Source organism: Balaenoptera physalus (genome assembly GCF_965194825.1).
Source record: "Balaenoptera physalus genome assembly, chromosome: 9".
NCBI lineage: Eukaryota > Metazoa > Chordata > Mammalia > Artiodactyla > Balaenopteridae > Balaenoptera > Balaenoptera physalus.
Genome location: NC_138888.1, coordinates 14,621,158 through 14,649,031, shown reverse-complemented (window position 1 = coordinate 14,649,031; position 27,874 = coordinate 14,621,158). Strand labels below are relative to the sequence as shown.

The following is a 27,874-nucleotide window of genomic DNA, read 5'->3' as shown; positions in this document are numbered from 1 at the left end:
TTTGGCTGCTCACAACTTCGGGGATTTGATTGGTGAGGGAACCTCATGAAGTTGTTCCACTAGCACTTAATTACCTCCACATTTCTAGGGAGTGGATATTTGTTGATTCTTTTAACTTTGCAAAAAATATTTCCTTTAGAAACCAAGGCTCTAAAAAAAATTTTAAATGCTTGGTTAATCAGGGGAATCATGCTTTTGGATGGCTGGTACCGTGATTTGTGGTTGGAAAAACAAGAGTATTTGGTTACATTGAACTTCAAACTTTTCCTTTGATTAATGAAAATCTTCCTGGCAAATACTTTTTAATGGGCTCTGTTTTTACTTGGTCCAAGAGAGTCCACTCTCTGACCTCAATATGAATGCCTCTGACATCTCTCTTAATCATATTGAGTATGTAATATCAGTGGGGCATCCATTTGGAAATATTTAGTTGTCAAACTGATGTAATAAAAATGGAACTAAATATAATCAGTTGAGTTTCTAGTTTCCATAGGTGCAGTGGTGGTGTCTTTTGTTATTTGATGCTCTCCAGCTTCTGCCATTCTTTTTCCTGCCATTACTTTACTCCATTCCTTAGTCACTTATGTGCCTCAAAGTTGCAATGTGTTAAGTTACTGATGCAGAACATCCCTCCATGTCTCACTCAAGCTTCTGCCCTACTTCGTTTCAGAGAATCTTTAAAGGTATCTGTAGGGCTAAAGAACATCTAATCTCTTAATACGTAGCCTAATAGACTAGTCAACTTCTTATCTATGTCTTATGAGGAAGTGTCCAGGATGAGAAACTCACTAAATTTGGTGACAATTTAGTGAGAAAAGGAGACAAGTTTTACAAGAAGGGAGACGTTTTAGCAATTTGGCAAAAGAGTTAGTTAAATCTTCACGTAGGCTAAAGGGAGAGGGCATTTTTGTCCAAATGGATAAAAAGGCTTTTATCCAAAGCCTCTTATTAGGAAGGCAGAACCTGAAGACATTTAGAACATGAAAGGTAGTTAATGAGAGTAGTTAATGTTGGTCCTGTGGAAATAAGGAGAAGCCAAAGGGCCTCTGAGGCAGAGGGAGAGGAAGAAAGATTGCCCTAAATGTAATGTAAGCACTTCCTACTAGAGAGGTGTGAGGCTAAAGGTTCCGTGTCTATGACAGCTGCAGTCGGGCAAGGCCAGGCAGAGGACAGCTGGAAGAGGTGAGTCCGGGACCTGTAAGTAGGCTTATCCCTGGGGACTGGTCTAACCTTGGGTTGGTGCCTGAGCCACCCTTGTGTGTTGGTCTGAGTCCAGACATGGGCACCTCCCTCTCTGATCCTTTCCACTGCAGATAATGGGGCCAAGTGAGTCTGCATCCTGAGGACACGGATCTCTATCTGGATGCAGCTGTGCCAAATGAGCTTGGCTTGACTCTCAAGAGAGCCTTGAGCATCGCATTTCAAGGTGCCGCAGGGCTTTGCAACCCATGAGATGATCTCACTTGCCTTTTCGCTTGATCTGGATTATATTCTTTTTTATGCAATCCTGGTCTGGGAGTCTTCATCGAGCAGGGCTGAGCCAAAATGATTACTGACAATGTTATATATGTGAACTTCCCATTTGGATAAAAAAGTTGCTTTATGGAGAGGAAATGTGGCCTGTGTAATTTCCCCGCTCTTCTTCTCGGAAGCTTTCTGATTTTATGCCCTATGTCTACAGTAGACTTTCAGTATTCCAGGGCCATCTCAAAGGTAAAGTGTGGACGAAAGGCATTTTGCCAACAGCATGCAACTCTGCTAGATCTGGGGAAAATGGGCTTTTGCTCTTACATCTTTTACCCATATTCTTAAAAACAGTATTTGCATATCCTATTTATATTGTTTTGAAAATTGTTATATTATTGACTCAGTCGTTGATTAATTCGTTTGATATCAATATTTATTGAGTTCCTATTCTGGAAGAGGCTCTGTGCTATAAACACTCAGCGTTCCAAAGATAAGACACAAGGGACTTAGTGGACAGCAATGAAGACGAGAATGTACAATTGAAGGAGTGATAATGTAGTAAGTAGCAGAAGAGAAGTAAAGAAAAACCTGCTATCGAGTTCAGAACAGGGATACGTTATTTCCAGTGTGTGGGGATTAGGAGTGGCTGATAAGAGAGGAATTCATGCATGGATTATGCTAAGTGAAATAAACCAGTCACAAAAAGACAAATACTATATGATTCTACTTATATGACGTATCCAGAATGCCAATGCATAGAGACAGAAAGTAGAATGGTGTTTGCCAGGGGTTGGGGGGAAGAAGAAATGAGGAGTTGTTGTTTAATGGGTAAAGAGTTTCAGTTTTGTGAGATGGAAAATTTCTGGAGATTGGTTGTACAACAGTGTGAATATACTTATCACTGAACTGTACACTTAAAAACAGTTAAGGTAATAGATTTTATATTATGTTTATCTTGCCACAATTAAAAAAAAATACGGTATTTTATTATGCAGGGATGGGTGGAGGATACTTGCCACCTTGGAACTTTTGCCCATGCACATACTATTCACTCATTCATTCATTCAACAAACATGTATTGAATGCTTGCTATGTGTTGGGTGCTGAGCTGGTTCCCGAGGGTCAATACTTAATAAGGTTTATAAGACATCGAATCTGGCAATGACATGCTTGCTCACCACCCCTTCCCTCCCCAGGTGCTAAGCTTCTCTAGTGAAATCTTCACAGCGGCTACCTGCTGACTTGAATCGTGCATGAGACATTAGTAAACAAACAGTAGAAAGATTTGAGGTTATTTGGGGGGGCGTTGACGGCATGGTGATGAAATGAAAGGAGTTGGGTAACAGAATATGAACTAGAATTGAAAACTGTGAGGCAGCTCTCTCTAAGGATATTAAAAAAATAAAGATCTCCTGCTTATGGCTGCCAACCTAAGAGCTAAGTCATTTAGAATGGAACAAACTGGCAAAGTCAGACGCACTCAACCCAAGGAGCTCCTTGTTTTGTGAATATTACGGCAAATGTAGTTTGAGAGCCACTGCCACAAAATTGTGGGCGACGTTAATGAGTGAGAAGGGCAAGGAAGGGTTGTACAATTTGAGCTAAAAGGAAAGGCAGGCTTGTGAAGGGGAGGAGCGGTGACAGTCAGGGTGGTCTGGTTATTTGGGTGGGGAGTGGAAAGCAGGAAGCATGAGCTTCCTTAACCGAGAGACCCTGGCAGCTCTATCTTCAATTCACTTTTTCTCATCTTATTTTGTTTTTGTTTTTAAATGTCATAGGCTTCATTCCATCTTTCCTTCCAATATTTTTCTACTTCTTTTTTTTCCCCCTTATATACCCTGGAGCACTCCATTCATTTCAAGGTATTATTGAGTGCCAACTACATACCAGGCACTGTGCTGGGCTCTGGCTATATACTCCCCAATTCTCTCATACCACCTTTATTCTGTTGCACATGCCTAGCAAATCCTGGGTCAATGTCATTTCTGCTCCTATACGTGGTTAGATGAGACATGCAAACTTAGTCTCATCTACTCCTTTCCTTACCTCTTTGCTCCCTGTCTTCTTCAAGGTGTCTTCAGTGAGGCTGTTCCTTCTACCTGTGTATTTAATCCCAACTGCTTTACTTTCCTTCTTGCCTTTGTTCTGTTTTCCCTTCTCCGTACCTTACACCATTCCCTCCCTACTGGCCTATTCCCTTCAGCCTCCATGAAGCCTTCTCAGGCCCCTTCCATTCCAAAACGCCTTTTTGTCTTTATATTCTTTAGTGACAACCCTATCTCTTTCTCTTCCGATTCACGTCCAAGTTCTCGGAGGAATGGCCTTCACTCATTTTCATTTCCTTACGTTCCATCCACTCTCCACCCACTGGATTGGCTTGTACTCTCTACTGAAACTCCTTGCTAAGTGTCCTCCGTGTCAAATCCAACTTCACTTTATCAGTCCTGGTTTTATTGGACTTTTCTGCTCCTTTGACACGATTGGTCACACTCCCCTTCTTAAAGCTTTCTACTTCTTTAAACTTTTTTGCTTCCCCATTTCCTTGGTTCTCCCAGAACTTTCTGACTGTTCCTTCTCAGTTTCTTTTCTGAGATACGCTTCCTCCCTGAACATTTTCAAGGTTGGTGTAATCATTTGTGTTCCTCTGTTCTTCTCATTCTACATGTTCTTGAAGAGGAATATTGAATATTGACTAGTATCCTCAAATTACAGTCAAGTCATAACAACTGACACCCGGGGTTACCTTGTAACAATGATGTAAAAATTTGAATTATCTTTCTACACATGTTCTATGTTGTTCATCAGTTCATCTGACTTTCAAATGTTCCAGCTGTTTTATGCTTTGTCTCCATTTTCTAAAGGCCCTTAGTGTGGTCTAGAATTGGAATGAGCATTGCTCTCTAATGGTTCTGGGTTAATTGAGAATCCCTAAAAAAATGAATAAGTCTATTAGAAACCAGCTAATTTCATTTTGTCATTTTCTGGATAATATATTCTGGTGTAGGAAGTCCATTTTTTAAGAAAGTTTGCAATGAACAATTTCCCCTCAAGGTTAATATAATAGGCAAACACCTTTTGCTGCAACAGACGGCAAGAGGTAATGAAAGATTAGCTTACATTATGATTCATTATTTCAAAATGTCAGAATAAAGTGGATCTGCTACATCTTCCAAGCCTCTTATTCTTTAGAGGAGAGTGCATGTTTTGCTTTTCTAATGTTAATGGATTCACTGTTTTTTTTTGTTTTGTTTTTTTGTTTTTTTTCTCCTATTTTTTTCCCCAGGCCAAATTCAGATAATCGGCGCCAGGGTGGCAGAGAGAGATTGGCCAGCACCAGTGACAAGGGAAGCATGGCCATGGAATCTGCCAAGGAGACTCGCTACTGTGCAGTGTGCAATGACTATGCCTCAGGCTACCATTATGGAGTTTGGTCTTGCGAGGGCTGTAAGGCCTTCTTCAAGAGAAGTATTCAAGGTAATAGTGTGTTGCAAACAACTTATCCCATTTTTTAATCCTAAGAGGGGAAGCAACAGAGGAAGGCATATGATCAGCCATTTGTACAAAACACTAATACCTAGTAGGTCCACTAGTATCTATGGTAGAAACATGGAGAAGAGACAAGATCCCAGGAGAAGGAATTGGCAAATGTCAGGGCAGTTGTGGCTGAGTCATTATGCTTCCTCCATTTGGCAAGATCCCAACAGTCTTGAGCAACTCTAGAGGAAGAGGATTTCAATAGCTGTGTCTCTGAGATGTTGTCCATGCCATGATTGGGGGATGGCAGGTGGATATTTACGTGTTGTAGGCAACTAGGCTTATGTGATGTAGTGTGATATTAATTATCCATATATAATTATTTCTCCAGCTTAGCTTTGCGCAGATAAGCATTCTGATCTTTGCTCCAGACCAATTCTAATTTAACTCGTTCCTCCCTTGCTCTTCTTCCATCTCTTTGTTGCCTCGATGGATGACATGACCTTTTGCTAAAATGAGAAGATTCAATGGCTGGTGACTTGTAATAAGGGATGTATCATCAGTATCAAGCAGTTATTAAGTATACACCTGTAAGATTTCATTCACGTCATTTGCAATGCCTTCTTCGATCCTTTTCTTTTATACAGTTTTCCAAGTGCAGCTTCTCTGATAGACTGCCAGCTACATTTCATTTCTACTCCAGGAGTGTCTATATTGTTGCTATATTGTCTATATAGGATATACTGGGAGAAACAATCATTTTTACTACCTAAAATATCTATGCTAAAGATCCTTTGACAAAAACAGAGATCTGACAGCAGTTTAAACTAGCTGGATTAACCTTTTGTTTTAATACTGGACCATTTTTCTCTGTTCTTATTCCTTTATCTTTTCAGCTTAAACAAAGTTTAGTATATAAATACTAAGAATATTTCTGATGGAGTTTTTGTGTGATTCCCTCTATGGAAATTGAGACTGAAGTAACTTGTTGAAAACCAGAGTCTACTAAATTAATAGGTACTGATTGCAGACACTTTTGAATAGAGAATGAATCACTATTCTCATGGACTTTCTGCTGTAGCTCTTCACTGCCCTGATGTGAGGTGAAGGCTGAGGGATGATACACACTATTTATTTTTCCTTTCATTGACAGTGGATGGATTTTTTTAAAGGCTATTCATATCTTAATAGAGTAGCGTGTGAGGTCAACTTGGTCCATTTTAAAAGCATTTTTTTTGGACAACTATTACTTTCAACATCTTTTAGAAATCTATTGTAAGACTGGGACTTTTTTTTATCAGAATTTTAATAAAATTTATAATATTATATGATAGTGGATTTTTGTATATAGATACATACCAACACAGATTATTTAATTTTACTAGCAGATATTAATACTATCTTAATTTAGAAAAATGATATTTGTATTTTGGTTTAAGTTAGTATAAGCCCTTAAAGGTCTTTTGACAGCCATCTTCATTTGTGACTCCTCTTTTCATTTAATTTTATATAATCTAAGATACCATTATTTTTATCAAGCATTTAATCTGGTATGGAAAAATCATCTGGCAGAGGTAGATTTAGTGGGTAGGTTCAACTACAAACTTGGACAAGTCATTTATCTGAGACTGAGTTCCCTCGTCTGTAAAAATGATTTAGAGCAGGGGTCAGCAGTTTTTCTGCAAAGGACCAGAAAGTAACTATTTAGGCTTTGCAGGCCATGCAGTCTCTGTGACAGCTACTCATCTCTGGCATTGTGGCCTGCAAGGAGCCTAGGCACTGTGTAAATAAATGGGTGTGTACCAATAAAACTTTATATACACAGACAGGTAGCTGACCAGGACTGGCCTGTGGGCCATAATTTGCTGACTCCCGATTTAATGTATGACAAGAGAATCGATGGTTTCCAAATCTAATGTTTTGTCTTTCATGTTTATTGAGAACTTACTATGTACCTGTGCTAGATAGTCTGAGGGAAATAAAAATATGTGTAAGAAGTAATCCATAATCCCACAAAATTTAGAATTTGGGAAATTTATTTGGGGAGGCAAAGGTACACGTTCTCATGATAGGATTAGAGAGTAAGTTAGTATAAAGTGCTGTGCTATGATACAGATAGGGAAGACAATAGATGAATATAAGAAGATATTGTCAGTTATAAATGTAAAAAGACTGGGATTGAAGGTAGAAACTATCTTCCTCCAAGGAACAATGACAGTATTTTCATAAATTATTTTCTTCACGTGTGTTCAGCATTTAGGAGTGTGCTATGTAACACCACATTGAACTTAGTATTGTCTCTAGGCGTTAAGGCATCGGAACAGAAAACACAGGAAAAAAATACTTATAAAAATTAAATGAAGTAAATGTAAGTGTATAAAAAGAAATATTTTGTTGGTATGGCTGTTTCTCAAGTTCAAATATTCAAAAAAATGTTTGCTTACTCTTTGATAGTTAAAATATGTATCTGATTTCTAACTTGTACATACAGACTAAATAGTAGGATTTCATTATACTATATAAAGTTGTACATATAAACTGCTTACAAATGCAATTTCTATGTGGCTTCAGAAACTTCTTACTTATCATGGTATGAAGACATTTATAGAAGGTTTCTTAAATGAGATGACTTTTGAGTCCAAAGTTCTGCAGGAAGCCTGGAAACAAGGCAGAGTTATTAACTTTTAAAGATAGAGAGGAACCTTAAAAATTATAAAGTTCACTAATTTATTAATTTGTTCATTGAATGCCTCTACTAAGCAAAGCACTGTGTGAGGCCCTGGAGGTACAATTACAGTAAAGACATAGTCCTTACCCCCATAGAGCTTAAAGGTAGTAGGAGAGATGGACAAATAAACCAGCATTTAAATTACAGTGTGATAAGTACCAAGATGAGAGTGAGTGCAGATTTTACAGGAATCCAAACTTCATTTATTCCTGGTGGGGCTTGAGTCAGGCTCTCAGAGAAAGTTTCCTGATTTAAAATTGTCTGGAGAATTTTGCAAGTGAGCAAAATGAAGAAGGGCAGGTAGAGTGTTCAATCATATGAAAATGGGACTGAGTATGCAGGTAAAGACCAGGAGGTAAGACAGAGTTTGGGGAGTTCTGTGAATAAAAATTAACAAAATTAATATACCATCTAAGACATTCCTGGGCCATATATTTCTTCTTAGACTGTGTAAAAACAAGTCATTTATTTCCTTTTGACTTGAATGGCGTTTCCATCTATTTGATTTGTTTGTGTATATAAGAGGAAAACAGCAGAGCAATAGAGTCTTTCTCATCATAGTCTTGATAGCTTGGAACTAAAAAGTTTTACTGAACTTCTGTGACTCTTTATAAATCACGCTGCCCCTCAAACCTATTTAAGGACAGTGAAGGGTCTGACATGCTGCAGGTAGAAAGTTCTGAAGATGCTGTAGCTCTTCCTGTTTTTCTTGTTGCTTAAGAAGAGAGCTAGAAATGAGTATCCATCAGATTACTCTAGTGCTCTAAGTGTTTAGTTGAAGAGGTAAAGTGTTTGACTTGAAAGCATACAAATTTTCATCCCCTACCTAGCGTATGAACTTGATTACTCAAGAAATTGAATAATGGCCTTCAGTTGAACATACTTTTTTTTTTTAAAGTGAAGTCAAGGACACGATTTAAGGGAGATGGGTGAAATTGGGTATTCTGTGAATTTATTAATCATTGTAAGTAGAGGAGCAGTGTTCCTTAAGATGTGTTGTAGGCAGAGACTCTTGGATGAGTTACATAAGCAGATTGGGTTATAGGTTCAGCAGCCAAGTACTACCTTTGAACATTATTCAAAGGAAAAAGGACTCCTTGGAGCTCACTTCTTGGTCATAATATTACAAATAAATATTATAAAGATCATATTATGGTCTTATATTAAAATGGTCATGAGGCACAGTGGAGGCTCAAGCCTATCTATACACCCCTAGCTGCACTGCCACTTTATATTTTCTTTCTAAGGCATCTATGGAAGATGCGTAACACTATGCTTAACAGATATGGCCCAGGCCCATGTTGACGTAAAGGTTAGCTAAGGCCAGAAGGACATGGTATCAGGGTGGAGTCTGGCTAGGGTTCAGCACAGTGGGGGTCTTAGGTCCGACAAGGATAACTGATGTCCTTACCCACCAGGCCCTAGAAAGCTTCAGGGTGAGAGTCCAGCACCCTGGATAGCTCCTTCAACAGCTGCCAGGGGTAAGCAGAGACTGACTTTCTAAAGAACCTCAGGCCCGTTCAGCTGGTCTGTGAAAAGAGAACTTAGCTCTTTTGTGCTTAGGAATTCACTCTTGTTTGCCCAAGATGGGTTAGTTTTTATGCTAAGTTTCCCATTTCCAGTCGCCGTCTGTCTTGGCCTATGCGCCCCTGTCTAGAAAAGGCCAGAGGATGGGGTAGAAGTGGAGGCTGCTCTCTCATTACAAAACTGCCTTATCTCTGGAGTCCTTTCAGAGATACAGCTCAGAGTTGATCCTGGCAGTACATGCACCCAAAAATACTAAGTCTTTTGTCTCCACATTTCCCTACTTGCTCCTCTGCAGTCTAGTCTCCAAGTGACAGCAGGAGAGGTCTTTTAGATACATTAATCAGGTCATATGGTCTTAAACTTAAACTCTCACTGCACTTAAAGTCCAGATTTCTTTCTATGCCTTAAAATACTCTGCATGGTCGTATTCCTGCTTCCTTCTCTCCCCATCACTGTAATCCAGCCACGATGGCCATCTTTCTCTTCTCCCAACACACGACAGACACACATTCTCAGGACCTTAGTATATATGGTTCCCTTTTTACCTTTGCTTGCAACACCCAGCTCTTTACTTGGCTGGCTTCTTGTCGTTCAATCTCTGTACACGACCACATGTACAGAGACCACTTCTCTGAGAAGACCACTTCTCTGAGAAGTCTCCCCTGATTACCCCACCAAAAATAACCCTACAAACTTTTGCCTCTTGTTTTTTTTAAAATACCTTTCTTATTTTCCTTTAAGGTCCTTAAACCCTTAATGAACTTTTAAATTTATTCATTTGGTTGATTATTATCTGTCTGCAACAGGTGCCACCTTCAAATATTCCTGCCCAAACTTGGATGGAAGCTCAGTGAGAGCTGATTTCTGGTTTGGTCTGCCCTGCTTGTTGCTATAACTCCCATGTCTACAGTCATGTGGGCACACGTCTGTTAAATGATAGAACATGGCAAGAAGTCAAAAGAATAGTAGATAAAACCTGTTGGAGGGCTTCAGAGAACAGAGTTATTTCATCAGGTAAGGCTAGCAAGAGAAGTGTTAATGCAAGTGGTATATTTGATATAGGCCTGGAAAGAATTGGAGGATTTTCATAGGCATTAAGAAGTTTGGAGAAGAATTTCAGAAATGTGAAATAGTGTAAACCAAGAAATGCACAGTGGAAATTCGGTAAATCAACTGTGAAAGAACAGAGAGCTCGCTGTCTTCTCTCTGCCTCTTTATTTTCCCTCTTCGTCTCTCTACAAGCAGGCATTCCGGAGAGTTTGCAACCTCTGTTCCTTTCACATTCTCATCCTTTTCTCCGCCCAGTTTCCTAAGCAATGTCATACATATCTGTTATAGGTTGAATTGTGTCCCCCCCCGCAAAAAGATATGATGAAATCCTAATCCCCCAGTACCTCAGAATGTCACCTTATTTGGAAATAGGGTTGTTGCAGATATAATTAGTTAAGATGAGGTCATACTAGAGTATGGTGACTAATGTTCTTATTGGAAGAGGAAATTTGGACAGAGAGACAGGGAGGATAATGCCATGAGATGATGGAAAGAGATACTGAAGTGATGCATCTACAAGCCAAGGAACAGCAAGGATTGCTGGCAAACACCAGAAGGCAAGTAATTCTTCCCTACAGGTTTCAGAGGGAGCATGGCTTTGCTGACACCTTGATTTCAGACTTTTAGCCTCCGGAACTGTGAGGCAATACTTTATGTTGTTTGAAGTTACTCATTTATGGTACTTTGTTATGGTAGCCCTAGGGCACAGTATTTAAGACCTACAGTATAACAGCTATGTAAATATCTTCCAAGTTTAGCTCCCGTACCAACCCTGCTTCTTAGTGACACCTACATATCCCTGACACTAGCCACTCCTCCTAACTACTTTTATATCAGTTCTCTCACCATTCCCTCAGGCATCTACACTTAAAAGCTTGGCGTTAGTTATCCTCATCTTTTCACCTTGCAGTCCTTCCCTGTGATGGTTCCCATCAGAACTGTTGTGTAATCCTGTTGGGTCTATCTCTTTAATGTCTATCCATCTAATTCCCACTACTCAGAGCTTGCCCCATTAACTTTCACCAGGATCGTTGCAGTAATTTAATTCTTCCTTTTTCCTTCTTCATTTAAGTCACTTCCTTCATTTGTTTTCCTTCTTCCAAACCTGTCTGCACACTGACAGTCTATTAACATTAGCAAATCACTAATCATAACAATACTTTGCACAGAATTCTTTAATGACTTCGGGGCCCATGGAATAATCCTTAGACAACCAAGCATTCAAGGATTTCCCCAGTCTTGTTCTAGCCTATCTTTCTGGTTGTCTTAAAGTCATCGTTTCTACTTCCGAGGTAGACCCTCTAAGACTGGACTACATACTGTTATTCAAACTTGACCATCCCATTTCTTTGCTAGGAATTTCTTTCTGGATTTACCTGTAAAATTTCTTCTTGTCCTAGTCAAACTGATTGTCATCAAACCTCTGATGTTAATGCAGAAGTTCTCTTTCTTCTTGGCACTCCGTATTACAGTCAGCACTTTGTATCTATGGGTTCAACTAACCCCCGATTAAAAATATTAACAAAAATTCCAGAAAGTTCCAAAAAGCAAAACTTGTGTCAGCCAACTATTTACATAGCATTTACATTGTATTTACAACTATTTGCATTTACATTATATTAGGTATTGTGAATAATCTAGAGATGATTTAAAGTATACTGGAGGATGTGTGTAGGTTATATGCAAATGCTATGGTGATTTTATATAAGGCACTTGAACTGACACGTATTGTGGTATCTGAGGGGGATCCTGTAACCAATCCCCTGAGGATACTGAGGGATGACTGTACTTTGTTCCCATTGCCTAGGATTGCAGGTACAGGCATACCTTGTTTTATTGCCCTTGGATTTATTGCTTTTTGCAAATACTGCGTTTTTTACAAATTGAAGGTTTGTGGCAACCCTACATCGAACGTCTATTGGCACCATTTTTCCAACAGCATTGCTCACTTCATGTCTCTGTATCCCATTTGCGTAATTCTCGCAATATTTCAAACTTTTTCATTATTACTATGTTTGTTATGGGGATCTGTGATCAGTGATCTTTGATGTTACTATTGTAATTGTTTTGGGGCATCATGAACTGCACCCATATATGATGGTGAATTTAATTGATAAATGTTGTGTTCTGACTGCTCCACTGATGAACTGTTCCCTAGTCTCTGTCCTTCTCCTTGGACCTCCCTATTCCCTGAGACACAACAATATTAAACTTAGGCCAATTAATAACCCTACAGTAGCCTCTGATTGTTCAAGTTGAAGGAAAAGTCAATAGATGTAGCAAACTTCATTGTTGTCTTATATTAAGAAATTGTCACTTTGAGCAACCACCACCCTGATCAGTTATCAGCCATCAACATTGAGGCAAGACCCTCCACCAGCAAAAGGATTACCACTCGCTGAAGGCTCAGATGATGGTTAGCATTTTTTAGCAATAAAGTATTTTTTAATTAAGACAGGTACATTTTTAAGACGTAATGCTATTGTGCACAATAGATGACAGTATAGTATAAACATAACTTTTATATGCATTGGGAAACCAAAAAATTCGTGTGACTCCTTTTATTGTGATATTCACTTTATTGCAGTGATCTGGAACCCAACCCTCAAAATCTCTGAGGTCTGCTTGTATTTGTGTATGTGTGTCTTTCTCTTACTGACTGTGAGTCTCCCAAAGGCAAGGCCCAAATCAAGGCTTCATATTACAGGAGTCACTCAATGAATAAATACAGGAATGAAAGGATGGTTACGATCAGTTTGCTTTAAGCAACACAAAGCCATTACATTTTTTCAGTCATGGGAGAGTTATGACAAAGCAGTCTTTAATTAAGATTAATCTGCCAGAGGCATTTAGGAGAGACCAGAGACGGGAACGACTAAAAGCACGAGAATGAATTTGGCTGATATTCACATACCTTAGACATACTAAAAATCTGAACTTTGGTATTTGTGAAATGGGAAAAAGGAATAGAATGAAGGATATTATAATGAAAGAATCTACATTGTTTTAAGATGATTCAATATGAAATATCTGGAAAAGAAGGAAGTTAAAGAGGTTCAAAAACAGAGGGAAAATGCTGGTGTCATCACCTGAACTGGGAAAATCAAGAGGAAGGCCAAATAGATAGGGGTAGAGTAAGTTAAATTCCAGATGTACTGAGTTTGACATGATAGCTGGACATTCAGGTAGAATTATCCAGCAGCTACAGAAACAGAAGCAGCACTTTGCAGACAGTCCAGGAGTGGGAATTGGAATCAATTTCCTCAATTAATTTTAAAGAAACTTGATGAAATGAATGGTTTAACTACTTCCTGAAGGTTGTCCGTTATTAATAATGAAGAAGTAACTCCAGAAACATCCTCTTGATTCTCATGATACTATGAGTTTCCTGGATCTTACCAAAACCTTGTAAGAAGCACTCTCATTATTAAAAGTGTATGTTCAAGGCCCTTCTAAATAGGAAAATCACAAATTAGCCCAATAGGGCCAAATGCTGCTCTCCAGGATCTTACAATTTGAGAACATGCTGGTACCAACACATTAGCTGTACAAATAGTAAATGGCAGGAACAAATCTAAGCATTTTCATGATGTTCAAATAAAAAGCAAGCTTCCCCCCCCACCAATTATTAATACTATGGGAGTCCACAGACATCTTTTCTAGCCCAGAAAGATGCAAATTGTGCAACAGAGAAATAAGACAATTGGGGCCAAAGGGCAGAAGAGTTTTAGGGTGTATACATATGAGCTATCATGTAATTTTCAAGTGAAAGCATTTATAATGAAACTTTTTCAAAGAAAAGTCTTACCTCCAGCTATTGGTAAACTTGCCAGATGTTTGGCTCCTGGTTGTCAATGGAGAAAAAAGAAAGGCACAATCCTAAAATTTAAGACTTGAAAACCTCCTTCCATGTAAGAGTGCCATCCCTATTACCAATTTTAAGTGCTAGTTACTCTTTAATGCTACAGTATGGAAATTAGAGGTGTGTGCACATATGAATGCATGCGTTTGAAGACTGGCTCAGAAAAGCAAAATCATAGTCTTTCTACCTGTGAAATGACAGTGGCTCTTCTTTTTTTATCCTTCAGCCAAATAATCTTTATCTTGGAGATAATTAAGACAAAATGCATCTGACAAATAAAATCAGTATAGAGCCCCTATTTCTTGGCAGCTCTTGTGGACACAGCTGAAGCTTTTAGAGGTCTTTAAAAACCATGGCAACAAATGCCTTTGAAGGGTAAGCGAAGGTTCCAAATGTTTTTAATCGCTGGTGTTTTTATGCTACCACTTCAAGCATTCTTTTTCATTTTTTTGTCCATCTGATTGAAATTAAATTTCCAATTTCCCTACTAAATGGTTCTGTCCTGGTCATGGCATTGACTATTTCCACTAAAGTAGTAGACTTTGTGCCCATATATAGTGGTTAAGCTTATCAACAATTCCATTAGAAAGCCTTGTTTATGAGTGGCATTAATTTCACACAAAAATTATAGATAGCCTTTAATAGGCACATTTTCAAAGGGCATTAACTAGCCCTCAAAATTATGTGCTAACACTGTTCTTACAAAACCTACCAATGGCGGCCCATGACCTAATCCTGCCTAAATTTCCCTCTCCTTCATAGAAAGCTGCTGTTGATACCATTAAAATGCTATTTCCTTTTAGATCCTATCAGAGAGAATGGGCTGATTCTCTGCTACTCATTCAGAGAAAAGCATACTTTGAGATGTAGTCTGATCATTTCTGAACTGTATATTATACTTTGCTATTTCAGAACTGTGCATACAGGTTATACTATAACCTGCTTGCCTGGCTTTTTGACTGAAAAATAACAACACTCAAGAAAAATCTGTTTCATAGATCTGCCATCCACTTTGTAAAATTTTTTCTTGGAATTATGTTAATTCTCTGCTCATTTGTGAGTTTTAGAGCAGATTTAATATTTTTAAAGAAAAGCAGTGCTTTACTTGAGAAACAGAGAATATAGTGGGGGAAATATTTCTGTTATTTTCCTCACATTTTCGTCTTCCTTTAGCTGAAATAAAAAAGAGATTTCACTTTTTCAGTTGCTAAGAAATAAAGGAACAAAGAAGTATACAATTTAATTATTAAATTATCATTTCTCTCTGCCAGAGGTACTATTCTATTTTCTTTGAGAAAGGGTACATGGATTTTAAATTATATCCAGATGAACATCATCTTTATCCGATCCATTTGGCAGTTTCAAAATCATGTATTAGGAAGTATGGAGTGAATAAGTAAAAAAATTCTTAAGTCATCCCCCAGGGGTGAGTGGCTAGATTACCTTTATAAATATACATTTTTTGTGTGATTCAAATCTAAGCACAGTGATTTAAAAGAATCCTACACACACTTTACTATATTTCATTAAGTGATGCACACAATATTTTCCTTATACACCAGAGAAGATAAATTATAGTTCTTAAGATAATTGAAATTCATAATTGTTTTGTTCCTTTGACACTTCAGAGTTCCTAATGAGAGATTTCATTTGAAAATTATGTAAAAGTACACTTACCACTACTACTAACCAGTGACACGATGGTAGATTGTAGTCACCTTGGAGATGGTTTTCCTCTTTATTTTGTTTTTCTGACTGCTAGCATGTTGATGACTCTTCCTGCTACACAAGTGCCTGCAGACCAGCCCCATCTCTGCCCTCTCGACCGACCTCCTCATGTGCAGTTCCTCATACTGGCCTCTGTTCTTATCAAGTTAATTTGGTGGGTGTCTTCACCAACCCCTTGTGGGAGTTGTTTTCCCTCTGCCTGTGTTATCTGGTACATGCCATTCTCTCCCCTCTCACCACCCAACCTGATTTCTATGAAGTGTTGTCTTTTACCAGACCCAATTCTTGCTTTTCCTTATTGCAATTTTCTTAGCTCATGTCTTCTTAGCCTACAGACCTCCCTGCTCAAGTTCCTCACAGCCTCTCTACCCAAGGGGGCTAACTCTTTGAGCTCAGAGACTTAGAACAAGATTTTTTTATGCGACAGATATTTCTTGAGTGACCATTTTATTTTAGCCCTGGGAGAAATGCAAAAATATAAAATCCATAGACTGTGAGATCCAATTAAGAATTCAGCTTGTACAAAAATGGAAAGATTGTAATAATACACACTAAACCATAGAAGCATTAAACTCAGCACTACAGGAGATGCCTCAAAGCAGTATAAAGGAACAAAAGGGTATCTCAGAAGATCAGGTTATGAGTTGAGAGGAGGGAGTGGGCACAGAGCACTGGAGTAAACTTGAAGACATTGTGGTGTTTAAATTGATACTCTGTTCAGAGGACCAGGTGGAGAGTTCTACTTCCTTGTTAGTGCCCTGTGATTTATTGTTGTGATCTCATGGCTCACTTATGCACGTTTAATACTGTAGAACATTATATATTTTAGGAGAGTATGGATTTTTTATTTTTTTATTTTTATTTTTTTTGAAGTTTACCTGTAGTTTATATTTTTAATTTTTATTGAAATGTTGATTTACAATGTTGTGTTAGATTCAGGTGTACAGCAAAGTGATTCAGTTTCATAAATATATATGAAACCCATATATATATATATATATATATATATATATGGGTTTATTATTTGTAACATATTTTAAAAACATATTCCATGTGTATATCTGGACCGCTTTTATTAGCAGTAAGTCTATCATGTATTCAGAAGTTGATAACACTTTACTTATTTCCAGGATAATGTGCTATTTCAGTTTACTTTTGAAGTTTGACATGGGAACGATGTTAATAAAAATCTGAAGATGTTCCTCTGAAGTAATATATAATGTAGCTATTATGGAGGTAAATGTATTTGATGTTTGATGTGGAAGAAAACAATTGGTCCCAAGCTAAGATGTATTTAAGTAGGCTCAGCTTAGACTCCATAATTTTTAATGTTTGCAACTTTCTTGACTTTTTTCCCTGGTTTTAATTTTATGAGATATTTATGAAATGGTGTTCTAAAAAATGGCTAGAGACTTTCACTTATAAGCTTTGACATAAACTTCCGTATAATGTGAACCACTGGTAGATGATAAACTTAGATACATCCTTTAATTTTTAAAATTGTGGCAGGAAACCTGATCTCAGAGAAGAAAAAAAAATAATTTGGTCAGCTTTAATCAATTTTGTAAAGGGCATTTGGAGCATTTCAATTCCTCTCTCCTCCATTCTTTCTGTATAATACTTTATCCTAAGGTTGGTACTGTTGAGGCAGTTGGTGTAAAGGCATAAGATGACAGCAATACGTGAATTTAGATCCCAGAAGTGGACTTTTTTTTTTTTTTTTTTTTTTTACTCTACCACCTGTTCTGGCTGTGTTCCTTCCTGACTTTTTGTAAATCCACGTAAGGACCAGGAGGGGCAAGGTAGGTGCTGGTTCAACTCCAGGGCTGAGGTATCCTGCTCCTTTTTCTTACTTTTGTATCTGCTTCCTGAACCAAGTAAGGGCACCAGAGTCACAATCCTGATTTTGGATCCATTTTCCTTGAAATACAAGTACTGTTAAGGGCCCTGTGGACCATGTATTACTCATTCAGTGCTTCCTAGAGAGATGCTTTTTCTGAATACAAGACAGGAGAAAGTCTTTGAGTCAAAAGTTTCTTGTAAACACTTCCTTGTGTGTGTGTGTGTGTTGTATGTATTAACATACATGTGCACATATACATAGGTACATACACAAATACACATATTCACATACACTCATATATAGAGAGGGAAAGAACTATGTACAGACTTTGGAAATAGGTACTACAATATATTAACAGTGACTATCTCTGAGTTATAGGATTATGACTAAATTTTCATCTTTTTGCTAATCTGCATTTTAATTTTTCTAATAAGTATCTTTACTGGTGTAATAAAAAATTATTTTAAAGATCCATGTTGTAATTGATTTATTTCACACTAGTATTTACTTTACTTTTTCCTCAGTAGAGAAAGATTGTCGTGTATCTAGCAAGTCTTCATACCTGAGTTTCAAAACATTTTTATTCTCTGTTTGCAAGAGGACACATTTGCACTGAAGTAACAGCTTTCATTTTATTATTCATGGGCCCAAGTGAAATTGCATCAGGTGGACATGAGGTAGCTGAGGCCAATAAAATAGTATTCCTTATGCGTTGTTGAGAAGCTATAGCAGAGGAGGTGAAAGGCCTTGTGTCAATGATACCTAAGGAATCTAGGTCTTTAGAGTAGCTGGCCTTGACCGGTAAGGATGAAATATTTCAGTCATGCAGCCAAACAGTGATTGTTTACCCTAATCATACATCCCAGGGAGGAAGAGCCAGCCTTTTGGGAGGGCCTTGGGTGTTAACAGTTGTTGATGGCAGTTGCACGCTAATAGAACTGAAACCCTGTTGAAATGAGGAATTGCAATCCAGATGTCCAGAACTGGCAGCTCTCAACTTCCTTTTCATATTTCTCGAGTCCCACAGCATGAAAAAGTCTTTATATTTCCAAAGGATGTTCCCAATCAATTAAAGACTTAAAATTTAGTCATTCAAGAGGACTAGTGTTAGTAAGAGTTTCCCCCCTTTGATTTGAATATGCTGGGACAGCCACTGAAATTCACAAAGCTTTGCGTTAGAATGAGGCTTTTTTTCCCTTGGTGTCTTAACCTTTTGGCTAAGGTACTAGACTCTGCATTACACCAGCATTTCCCAGACCTTTCAAGAAAAAGGATTACTTTGAAAGGGGATAAAATTTGAGGACTGATTGAGAAATCACATCCTGACAGTAAGCTTTCATGAAAGGAGTGGTGCTTTCAAATGCATTTGCATCTTATGTTTGTCATGAGGGCCCCACACAGTTGAAGAGCATCCTGCACATATAGACGACATACATGAGTTGATCACTCTGGAGACAGTGCTTGATCCTCACCTCAATGGTCTGCCCTTTGCCATAACTCCTTGTGCCAATGGCATCGTGACTGATGACATGTACTTTAGCAGTTCATTCTGCTCCCACTTCTTCATTTAGAAATTTTGTACTTTTCATTCTGAAAGTGGTTGGATAAAGGGTAGGAAAGTCATCTTGAAGCAGCTGGAAAAATTGAAAGCCAAGAGTTATCTTTGGCTGTAATGGACTAATCACTGTAATGGTTCTATTCTTTTGTTTGTTTATCACAAAAAGTAAATTTATCCCTTTAAGAAGGCCTTGGGATAGAAAACTAACTACTCAGTGACAAGGAGCAGATGCTCTGGTCTTCTCAAATAAGCTGTCTGATGTGCCAGGGAGTTCCGGGCTCTGCGTTGGTGGCTCCTGGTTACCCCAGGTGAGGCTCAGCGGTGGAGGACATCTTCTCTGTGCTAATGTGCCCCTGAGATGGGCTGTTTCTTCTTGCCTCGGGGCAAAAACAGAGTATTTTGTTGTATTAACTCTTAGAAATGTGAAAAGTGTGTCTTAGTGATTTTCTTTTTAGAGATATGAAATTTTCTCACTTGACCGTCATAATGCTGGAGCTCCTTTATCCAAATTAATTTTGGTTTTTAAGGCCATTCAGTTTTTAAAAAATCCCTTCATTTTTACCTCTTCAAGAAGGTAGCTCTTTGAAATATTACTAGTACTATCACTACTACTACTACTACTACTACTACTACCACTATACTACTCCTAGTAGATTAGTCCTTTTAGTTCTTTTGCCCTTGAGTAGTTTGCCTGCATGTGGTGAAACATGTTGGAGTCAAGAAACCATTGGAATAGACAAGGTGAGAGGTAAAACTGGATAGACCTGGGGACCAATGGAGGAGCACAGGACATGCAGCCTGGCAGCTGATGTGGGCCCTGCCTCACCACGTGGAAGGGCTGCTTTGCCGAAGGAGAGGCAGCAGCTGATTTGGAAGTAGAACCGGCAACGATTCATAGCAGATTGGATTTTGAGGGAGAGAAAGGGGATGACTCTGGGATGTTGTCAGCATGATTGGAAGAACCCTGAGGCTAATGCTTGCAATTTTTTTTAATGATGCCTTTGGACCACTGAGCAACTGGGAGTTGAATGTGAGATGACCTCTGGCCTACCATCCCACCTCTTGATCCACTCCTCTCTGTTTTTAGTATTGTATCTGTGAATTAGTATCTTACTTTCAATTGCTTTATTTTTTTTCCTAAGGAGTTTAGCTTTGTATTTTCAGTAGAAACGAGACCACAATCATACCTCGTATGGTGCCATCCTGCTTTGGATTCCCCTTTTGCTTAAAGCCATAACTGGATTAGGGATTGCTGTGATTTATCATTCATGGTATGGAATCATTTAACTACTTAATAGTGTATTTGAAATGAAGGGACTAGAAATTAAAGAATGAATCATTTATCAAGAAATAACAGGTCACATTGATTTATTTCTGCACGACTTTAGTAGAAACTTGTTCCTTCAAAATCGGCTTTGTTTCAGTTACCAGTTAAGTGGGGTGAACTGCTATTAAAAAGGCCTATGTGTCAGGTTACAGTAGCATTCTTCGAAGAAAATCTTTACAGGAGCAGTTATCATGGGGCTATCTGCTTGGTACCTGCCAATATGGCAGTAGATCAAGAAGGGTCAGAAAAACGAGGCTTTTAGTATGGAATTAGAGGCAAACAATTTTAAAATTAAACTTGTTGGATATGTAAGTTATTGGAATAGACTTTATTTTATGGTTGGTTGAGTCTAAATAGTCCATTTTAAATCTTGCTATGTCCTGATAGTGACACCAAAGAATATAATCTCTGTGAGAGCAATCCCAAACTGTGGGCTCTGCTTCCAAACTGAACAAGCATTTTGCAGTAAATTAGAAAAAAAAAAATTCACAATAACCTTTATAATTGTTGCTTCAAAATGAGAATTTGGAATGGTGCCAAATTATTAATCAGTAGAAAGAATAGATTTCAAAAAGGTAATTATACCAAATTTAACACTTCTTGAAATATTATATATTCTGTTAAATAAAGTGTAGTCCTTCTTCCCTGTTCTCAGTGAAGATCATTCAGGTAGCTTGAATCAGGAATCGGAGTACAGATTGGCTTAATAGTTTGGGGCTTACTGACTATAAATGACTTTCGTCCTTTATCTTCTTGGGCAGGACACGCAGCCACGTTCACTTTAAAGCCCAGAAGTGAATTATTAGCTGAGTTTAGCTCTTTTCAGAGGCATGTTATGACTTTCCTACATTCTTGGACAGTTAGACTGCAATTCTCCATTGTTTAAAAAGGTGTTTGAATGTATTTTATTAAGAGGTTCGAATAAATAGCTATTTTTCTTACATTTTTGCTTTCTTTTTCAAGCCTAAGAATAGTTTCCAGCTCTGACAGTTAGCCTTATGCCGACTGAAGTGAATTTTTGGACAGGATGAAGTGTTTTGGATGATTTACACTTGATTGCATAAATGTAGCCTAGCAAGTTATATAGTGTGAAGAGAATTACTTAAGGGTAAAAAAGGATTGTTTAACTATTAAGAAATGATAGGTTATTACAGATTGGTTTGAAGGTCTTGTCATTTAGGTGCTGTCCCTAAAAAGCTAAGCTCTTCTGCTGGAGATTGAGCTTCTAATAATAATGATGGTTAAGACTTCCCTGGTGGCACAGTGGTTAAGAATCCACCTGCCAATGCAGGGGACATGGGTTTGATTTCTGGTGCGGGAAGATCCCACATGCCGTGGAGCACCTAAACCTGTGCACCACAACTACTGAGCCCGTGCACCGCAACTACCGAAGCTTGCGCACTCTAGGGCCCAGGTGCCGCAACTACTGAAGCCTGTGTGCCTAGAGCCTGTGCTCCGCAGCAAGAGAAGCCACTACAATGAGAAGCCTGTGCACCACAACGAAGAAATAAACCTTTTAAAAAAATATAATAATGATGGTTAATGTTTAATGAGTACCTGCCCTGCACCAGGCTTTACGTTAGGGTTTGATATGCATCATCTTATTTAATCCTCCACAAAATTCTAGGAAGTCAGCACTAAAATTACTCTCATTTACAGATGAGGAAACTGAGGTGTGTAAGAAACAAAACCAGTATTGAACCCAGCTAGTTGGACTGCAGAACCCATTGTGTTGTATTAACCACTGTGTTCTTTGGCATCCCCCAAGGGAAGGAATGCTTCTAAAAGGGACACTGGAAGTGAGGACTGCCACCTGACCATAGTTGGCTCCTTGTCCCACTAAGATGACAGGCAAGAAACGGTGGGTACAGGATTGGCTGGGGTTAGTCCTGTTTGCCAGGGGAAAATGGGGCTGTTACCATCCGCTGAGCAGAATCCGGGCCGCCCCCTGTGCCTACTTATACCCTATTGGCATAGGATAAAAGTGAATGATGACTCCACCCTCTATATGGGGAGGGGACCAAGACCCTTCACGGGTAAAGGTTTGGGTCAGCAGAAATCAAGGGATGCCAGGCCCAGCGGGGGCAGGAGGAGAGCCACATACTCAGCATGGCTTCAAGACAGGAGCATCTGCCTGTGTTTGGGCATCTGCTACTCATTCTCTGCTGGACTATCTGAGGACCGAAAAATGCAGCTCACACTTAACCTTTTCCCCATTCTTTATAAAAGAAGTGTGGTGTTTTCTTTTGCTTAGTGAAGTTCTGGTGGTTAAGTTTATTGCTTGTCCCATGGGTTGCTGAGCAGAGAGAAGTAACCACTGGACGGGAATGGTAGCTGAACCAGAAAAGAAATGAAGATTGTTGACGCTGGGCTAGTGTTGGTTAGAAATTTTTAAAATATTTTTTTGTGTTTTGATTATTAAAAAACAATGAATTCACAAATACACATGGTTAAATATTAAACAGTACAAAATAGTATATGATGAAAAGTTCAGGTCTTCCTCTGCTCCCATTCAAAAATCCATACTTCCTTTCTTGATAGGTAAAATAGTATATGATGAAAAGTTCAGGTCTTCCTCTGCTCCCATTCAAAAACCCATACTTCCTTTCTTGATAGGTAAACACTGTATTAACAGTTTCTTCCAAAAGTTACGTAAATATACATACACATACTTATACACACATATGCATATTTTGGTAACATAAGTGGTATCATACTCTACACATTATTTTGGGCCTAGTTTTTTTCACTGAATAATGTATAGTGGAGATTTTTCCATATTAGTACATACAAGTCTCATTTTATTTTAATGGCTGTATATTAGTCCATAGTAATACCTTCTATTGGCACAAAGTTTTATGGTTGACCGAGTGTTTGCATATATTATCTTTCTGGGCCTCATGGTAGCCACTTGGGAAGGTATCAAAAGGCCCAGAGGGGTTGCCTTGTTCATCCAGGATGGCATGGGACTCAAATAGAAGTTCAGTGCTCCTGGCACTGTGGCATTCCCTAAATATGCCTGTATTCCTTCCACTTAGTGCCACGACCACCAGTGGAGGTCAACTCTTGGCAGTAGCAAAAAAAAATATCATCCGTCTGGACCCCCAAGAAGCCAGATGAAAAGGAAATGTGTACTTCAGGAAAGTGAGAAAAGAGAATAATCATAGTTTAGAGCTAGAATGGGCCCTAGTGATCAACAGGTTCATCTCTTCCCCTGTACAGATGAGGATCTGGGGCCAAGATATCAAAAAGCTTGTTCAGACCATACAGCTATGCTGTTTTATTTCCTGAGGCTAGTTCTGGAGAGGGGAGGGAAAGGAGACTCTAGATTTTCCCAGGCTCTCTCGTTCTCATCAACTACAGTGGGGTGTGGACTGCATATAGACCTTTGAGAAATGAGAAAACTTTCCAAGCACGGTGAAGTGGCTTGTCTGAGAGAAGGCTCCCTCCGGGGCAGTATGACCATGTAGACTTGAGCTGTCTGGATGCCCAGGCAGTGTGGATTTTAATACCACTTCTGCTTCCCACTCGTTCATTTACTGAGCGTCTGATATTCTCACAGCTCTTTGCCAGGCTGCAGGGCTCCTGCAGCTTATGGTGAAGTAACGATCTCCCACCGTGAGGACCATAAAATGCAAGAGATTATCTGTGCTATTTTGGATTTAAATTTGCCATGCAAATAAGTACAATTAAGTACAAAACAATTCTCCTTATGTGTAGGTTTTGTTTGGTTTTATCCAACAACCATCCTGTAAAGGTTCACTAGCAACACAGTGAATGAAAACCAGCATCCATTTATTTCTACTTGTTAGGAGAAATTGTTATTCAAGCTGAGAAAGAAGACTAGTAGTTCTTTCTAAGTTTGACAGATTGTCTTTTGGTTTATTTCCACATATTTGAAGTGGACTTCAGTTTAAGAAAATGACTGAACTCATCTGTTAAAACACGCTAGAAGAGACCTCTGACCATGGAATCAGAAGCTCCTGCCTCTTCTTTTATTTTTACCAGGATGTTTGAGAGGAGCTTCACCTGGGACGTTAATTTTGGAGGCCTCCTGAAGGTGGATGAAACCCCTTATTTAGCAGTTTGATGGTCAAACGCTAACAAGGGAACATTCAGGTGTGGCAGCTTGAAGGACATTCATATTCCACACCACATCGGATCTTAGTAAATAGTCTTTCCATTTTCTCCTTAAAGCACCACAATGACCCAGAGATGGCAGGGTGGGGCGATGCACTTATCGGTGGTTCTAGGCATCCAGGACCTGAAGCACAGGCTCTGAGTTTTACCCTCTTGCTCTGATCGCTTGTCCATTTTCCTCTTATTTGCTCTTCAGCTTGGGACAAGAACAGTTTGAAATTGTTTCTACTGTTTTTGGCCACCACTGTTTGGACTTTAAGTGAACACAAGAAGGAAGAAAGCTTGAAGAAAAGCTCTGGAAACAATCGAACAGAGCAAAGGAGAGGGGTCTTGAGGTGAGCAGAACACGGACTGGCGTGGAACTCATTGCTCTGATTGTCACGCTGGTCCCCTCTTTGTCTGATACTTACCAGTTGTTCCGGGGGAGCGATTTCAGAAAGTCCTTTTCTGGACTGTGGAACAGCACTTGCTTATGTGTTGAGCCCTAAGAGGCATTATGGAAAGCGGTTCATGGTCTCTGGGGTTTGACAATGAGCTGGTGGTCACTGATTTCATTATGTTTTCCTTTATTGCAGCTGTTGGTTTGATCCTGTGCCATGGCCTTAAAACAATTGTGGTTTTGCACATGGTAAGCGAGGCCGGACAAGGAGAGGGATCATATTGTTGCCCTGGCCAAAAGTTTTAGCAGACGGGGGTCTGATGAGGGCCAGTAGATAGAAGATTTCCCCTTTACTTCATTTAGAAAAAGAAACTTTCCAGGACAAGTATCTTTCCTAGAATTCCTTTAAAGTTTTTTTTCCCTTTAAAAATAGACTGAGGTATAAATAATACTTTTATTAAAAAATACTTTCATTAAAAAATAAAAGTAAAATGTCATTTGTAAGTGGTTGCTGTCACTGATAAGATATACTAGAATTGATTAGCTGTAAAAATATAATTTGGGGATGCATTATGAAGGTATACTGTTTTTATTTGCATGCCGTTACGTACAGATGTAGTTGTGAAATCGTTCAAATCATGGCACACTGAATGTCCTCACTGGATTTTTAGGAATGTGTTCACTGAGACAGCCAAATTCTATTTCATTTTCTTTGGCTCGTTGCATTGGCTGTAAATCAGAGAATATTCACTTTAATATCTGAGTCAAACTTCGGTTCTAAACATAGTACTGCAGTTGTTCTTTCACAGAATGTAAATTTTTTATTTACTTCCTCAATACCTTATTTCTACTTTCTCTTTTTTCTTTATTTTATGCTGGAGCATGCTGAAAGGTTTTCCGGAAAGATTTTTGTATAATATATGTTATAACCTACAGATAAATGTATTTCATGTGATTAAGCTCTCATAACTTTAACTGTGGAAGTATTAGGAATCACAGGTTTTATTTAATTTCCTTGCTGCTTCTGAAATGCCCTCCCAAAGATATAATACAGTGATTACATTAGGGAATTCTATTTTTATTACAGTGTCAGTTGTAACATATTTAGGCATTCTGGTTCAATAGTTCTCGAGTTCTTTCCATTTCACCAACCCTATTGTGGTGTTACTGGGGGAACCAGGACTTGTGAATGACACAGACCTGGATTTCAGTCATGGCTCCTCCAGCTACCAGCCAAGTGGCCTTCAGTAAGTTACTCAGTCTTTTGAAGTCTCAGCTTCTGCTTCTATAACATGGGAATTGCAATACCCTACCTCCTCCGTTATGATGTTAAGATGAGATAAAGGGCTGAAGTCACTTAGCACAGTGCCTGGTGTTTGGGGAGAACATTCTAACACCATACACAAAAATAAAGTCAAAATGGATTAAACACCTAAATGTAAGACCGGATACTATAAAACTCTTAGAGGAAAATATAGACAGAACACTCTTTGACATAAAACACAGCAATATCTTTTTGGATCTACCTCCTAGAGTAATGAAAATAAAAACAAAAATAAACAAATGGGACCTAATGAAACTTAAAAGCTTTGTACAGCAAAGGAAACCATAAACAAAATGAAAAGACAACCCACGGAATGGGAGAAAATATTTGCAAATGATGCGACTGACAAGGGATTAATCTCCAAAATATGCAAACAGCTCATGCAGCTCAATATCAAAAAAAGAAACAACCAAATCAAAAAATGGGCAGAAGATCTAAATAGACATTTCTCCAAAGAAGACATACAGGTGGCCAATAAACACATGAAAGGAGGCTTAACATTGCTAATTATTAGAGAAATGCAAATCAGAACTACAATGAGGTATCACCTCACACCTGTCAGAATGGCCATCACCAAAATGTCTACAAACAATAAACGCTGGAGAGTGTATGGAGAAAAAAGAACCCTCCTACACTGTTGGTGGGAATATAAATAAATTGGTAGAGCCACTATGGAGAATAGTATGGAGGTTCCTTAAAAAACTAAAAATAGAGCTACCATATGATCCTGCAATCCCACTCCTGGGCGTATATCTGGAGAAAACCATAATTCAAAAAGATGCGTGACCCCCAATGTTAGTTGCAGCACTATTTATAATAGCCAAGACATGGAAACAACCTAAATGTCCATCAACAGATGAATGGATAAAGAATATGTGGTATGTATATATATATATATATATATATATATATATATATAATAGAATATTACTCAACCATAAAAAAGAATGAAATAATGCCATTTGAAGCAACATGGATGGCCCTAGAGATTATCATACTAAGTGAAGTAAGTCAGACAGAGAAAGACAAATATCATATGATATCACTTATATGTGGAATTTTTAAAAAATGGTACAAATGAACTTATTTATAAAACAGAAACAGACTCACAGACTTAGAAAACAAACTTATGGTTATCAAAGGGGAAAGAAGAGAGGGGAGGGATAAATTAGGAGGTTGGGATTAACATATACTCACTACTATATATAAAACAGATAATCAACAAGGAACTACTGTATAGCACAGGGAACTCTACTTAGTATTCTGTAATAAACTATATGGGAAAAGAATCTGAAAAAGAATAGATATTTGTATATGTATAACTGAATCACTTTGCTGTACACCAGAAACTAACACAATATTGTTAATCAACTATACTCCAATATAAAATAAAAGTTAAAAAAAAGAATTTCATTCCTTTTTAAGGTTGAATAAAATTCCATTCTATGTATAGTAATCCCCCCTTAC

At 38.4% G+C, this 27,874-nt stretch overlaps 1 protein-coding gene across 2 annotated transcripts in view; it reads left to right on the top strand.

Annotated features, from left to right (window-relative positions):
- Window positions 1–27,874, top strand: part of ESR1 (estrogen receptor 1) — a 258,183-nt gene that overhangs the window by 31,963 nt on the left and 198,346 nt on the right. For both annotated transcript variants that reach the window (XM_082474704.1, XM_082474705.1), the window contains exon 3: window positions 4,751–4,941. In XM_082474704.1, coding sequence (XP_082330830.1) covers window positions 4,751–4,941 — 191 coding nt within the window. The remainder of the gene's footprint in view (window positions 1–4,750; window positions 4,942–27,874) is intronic.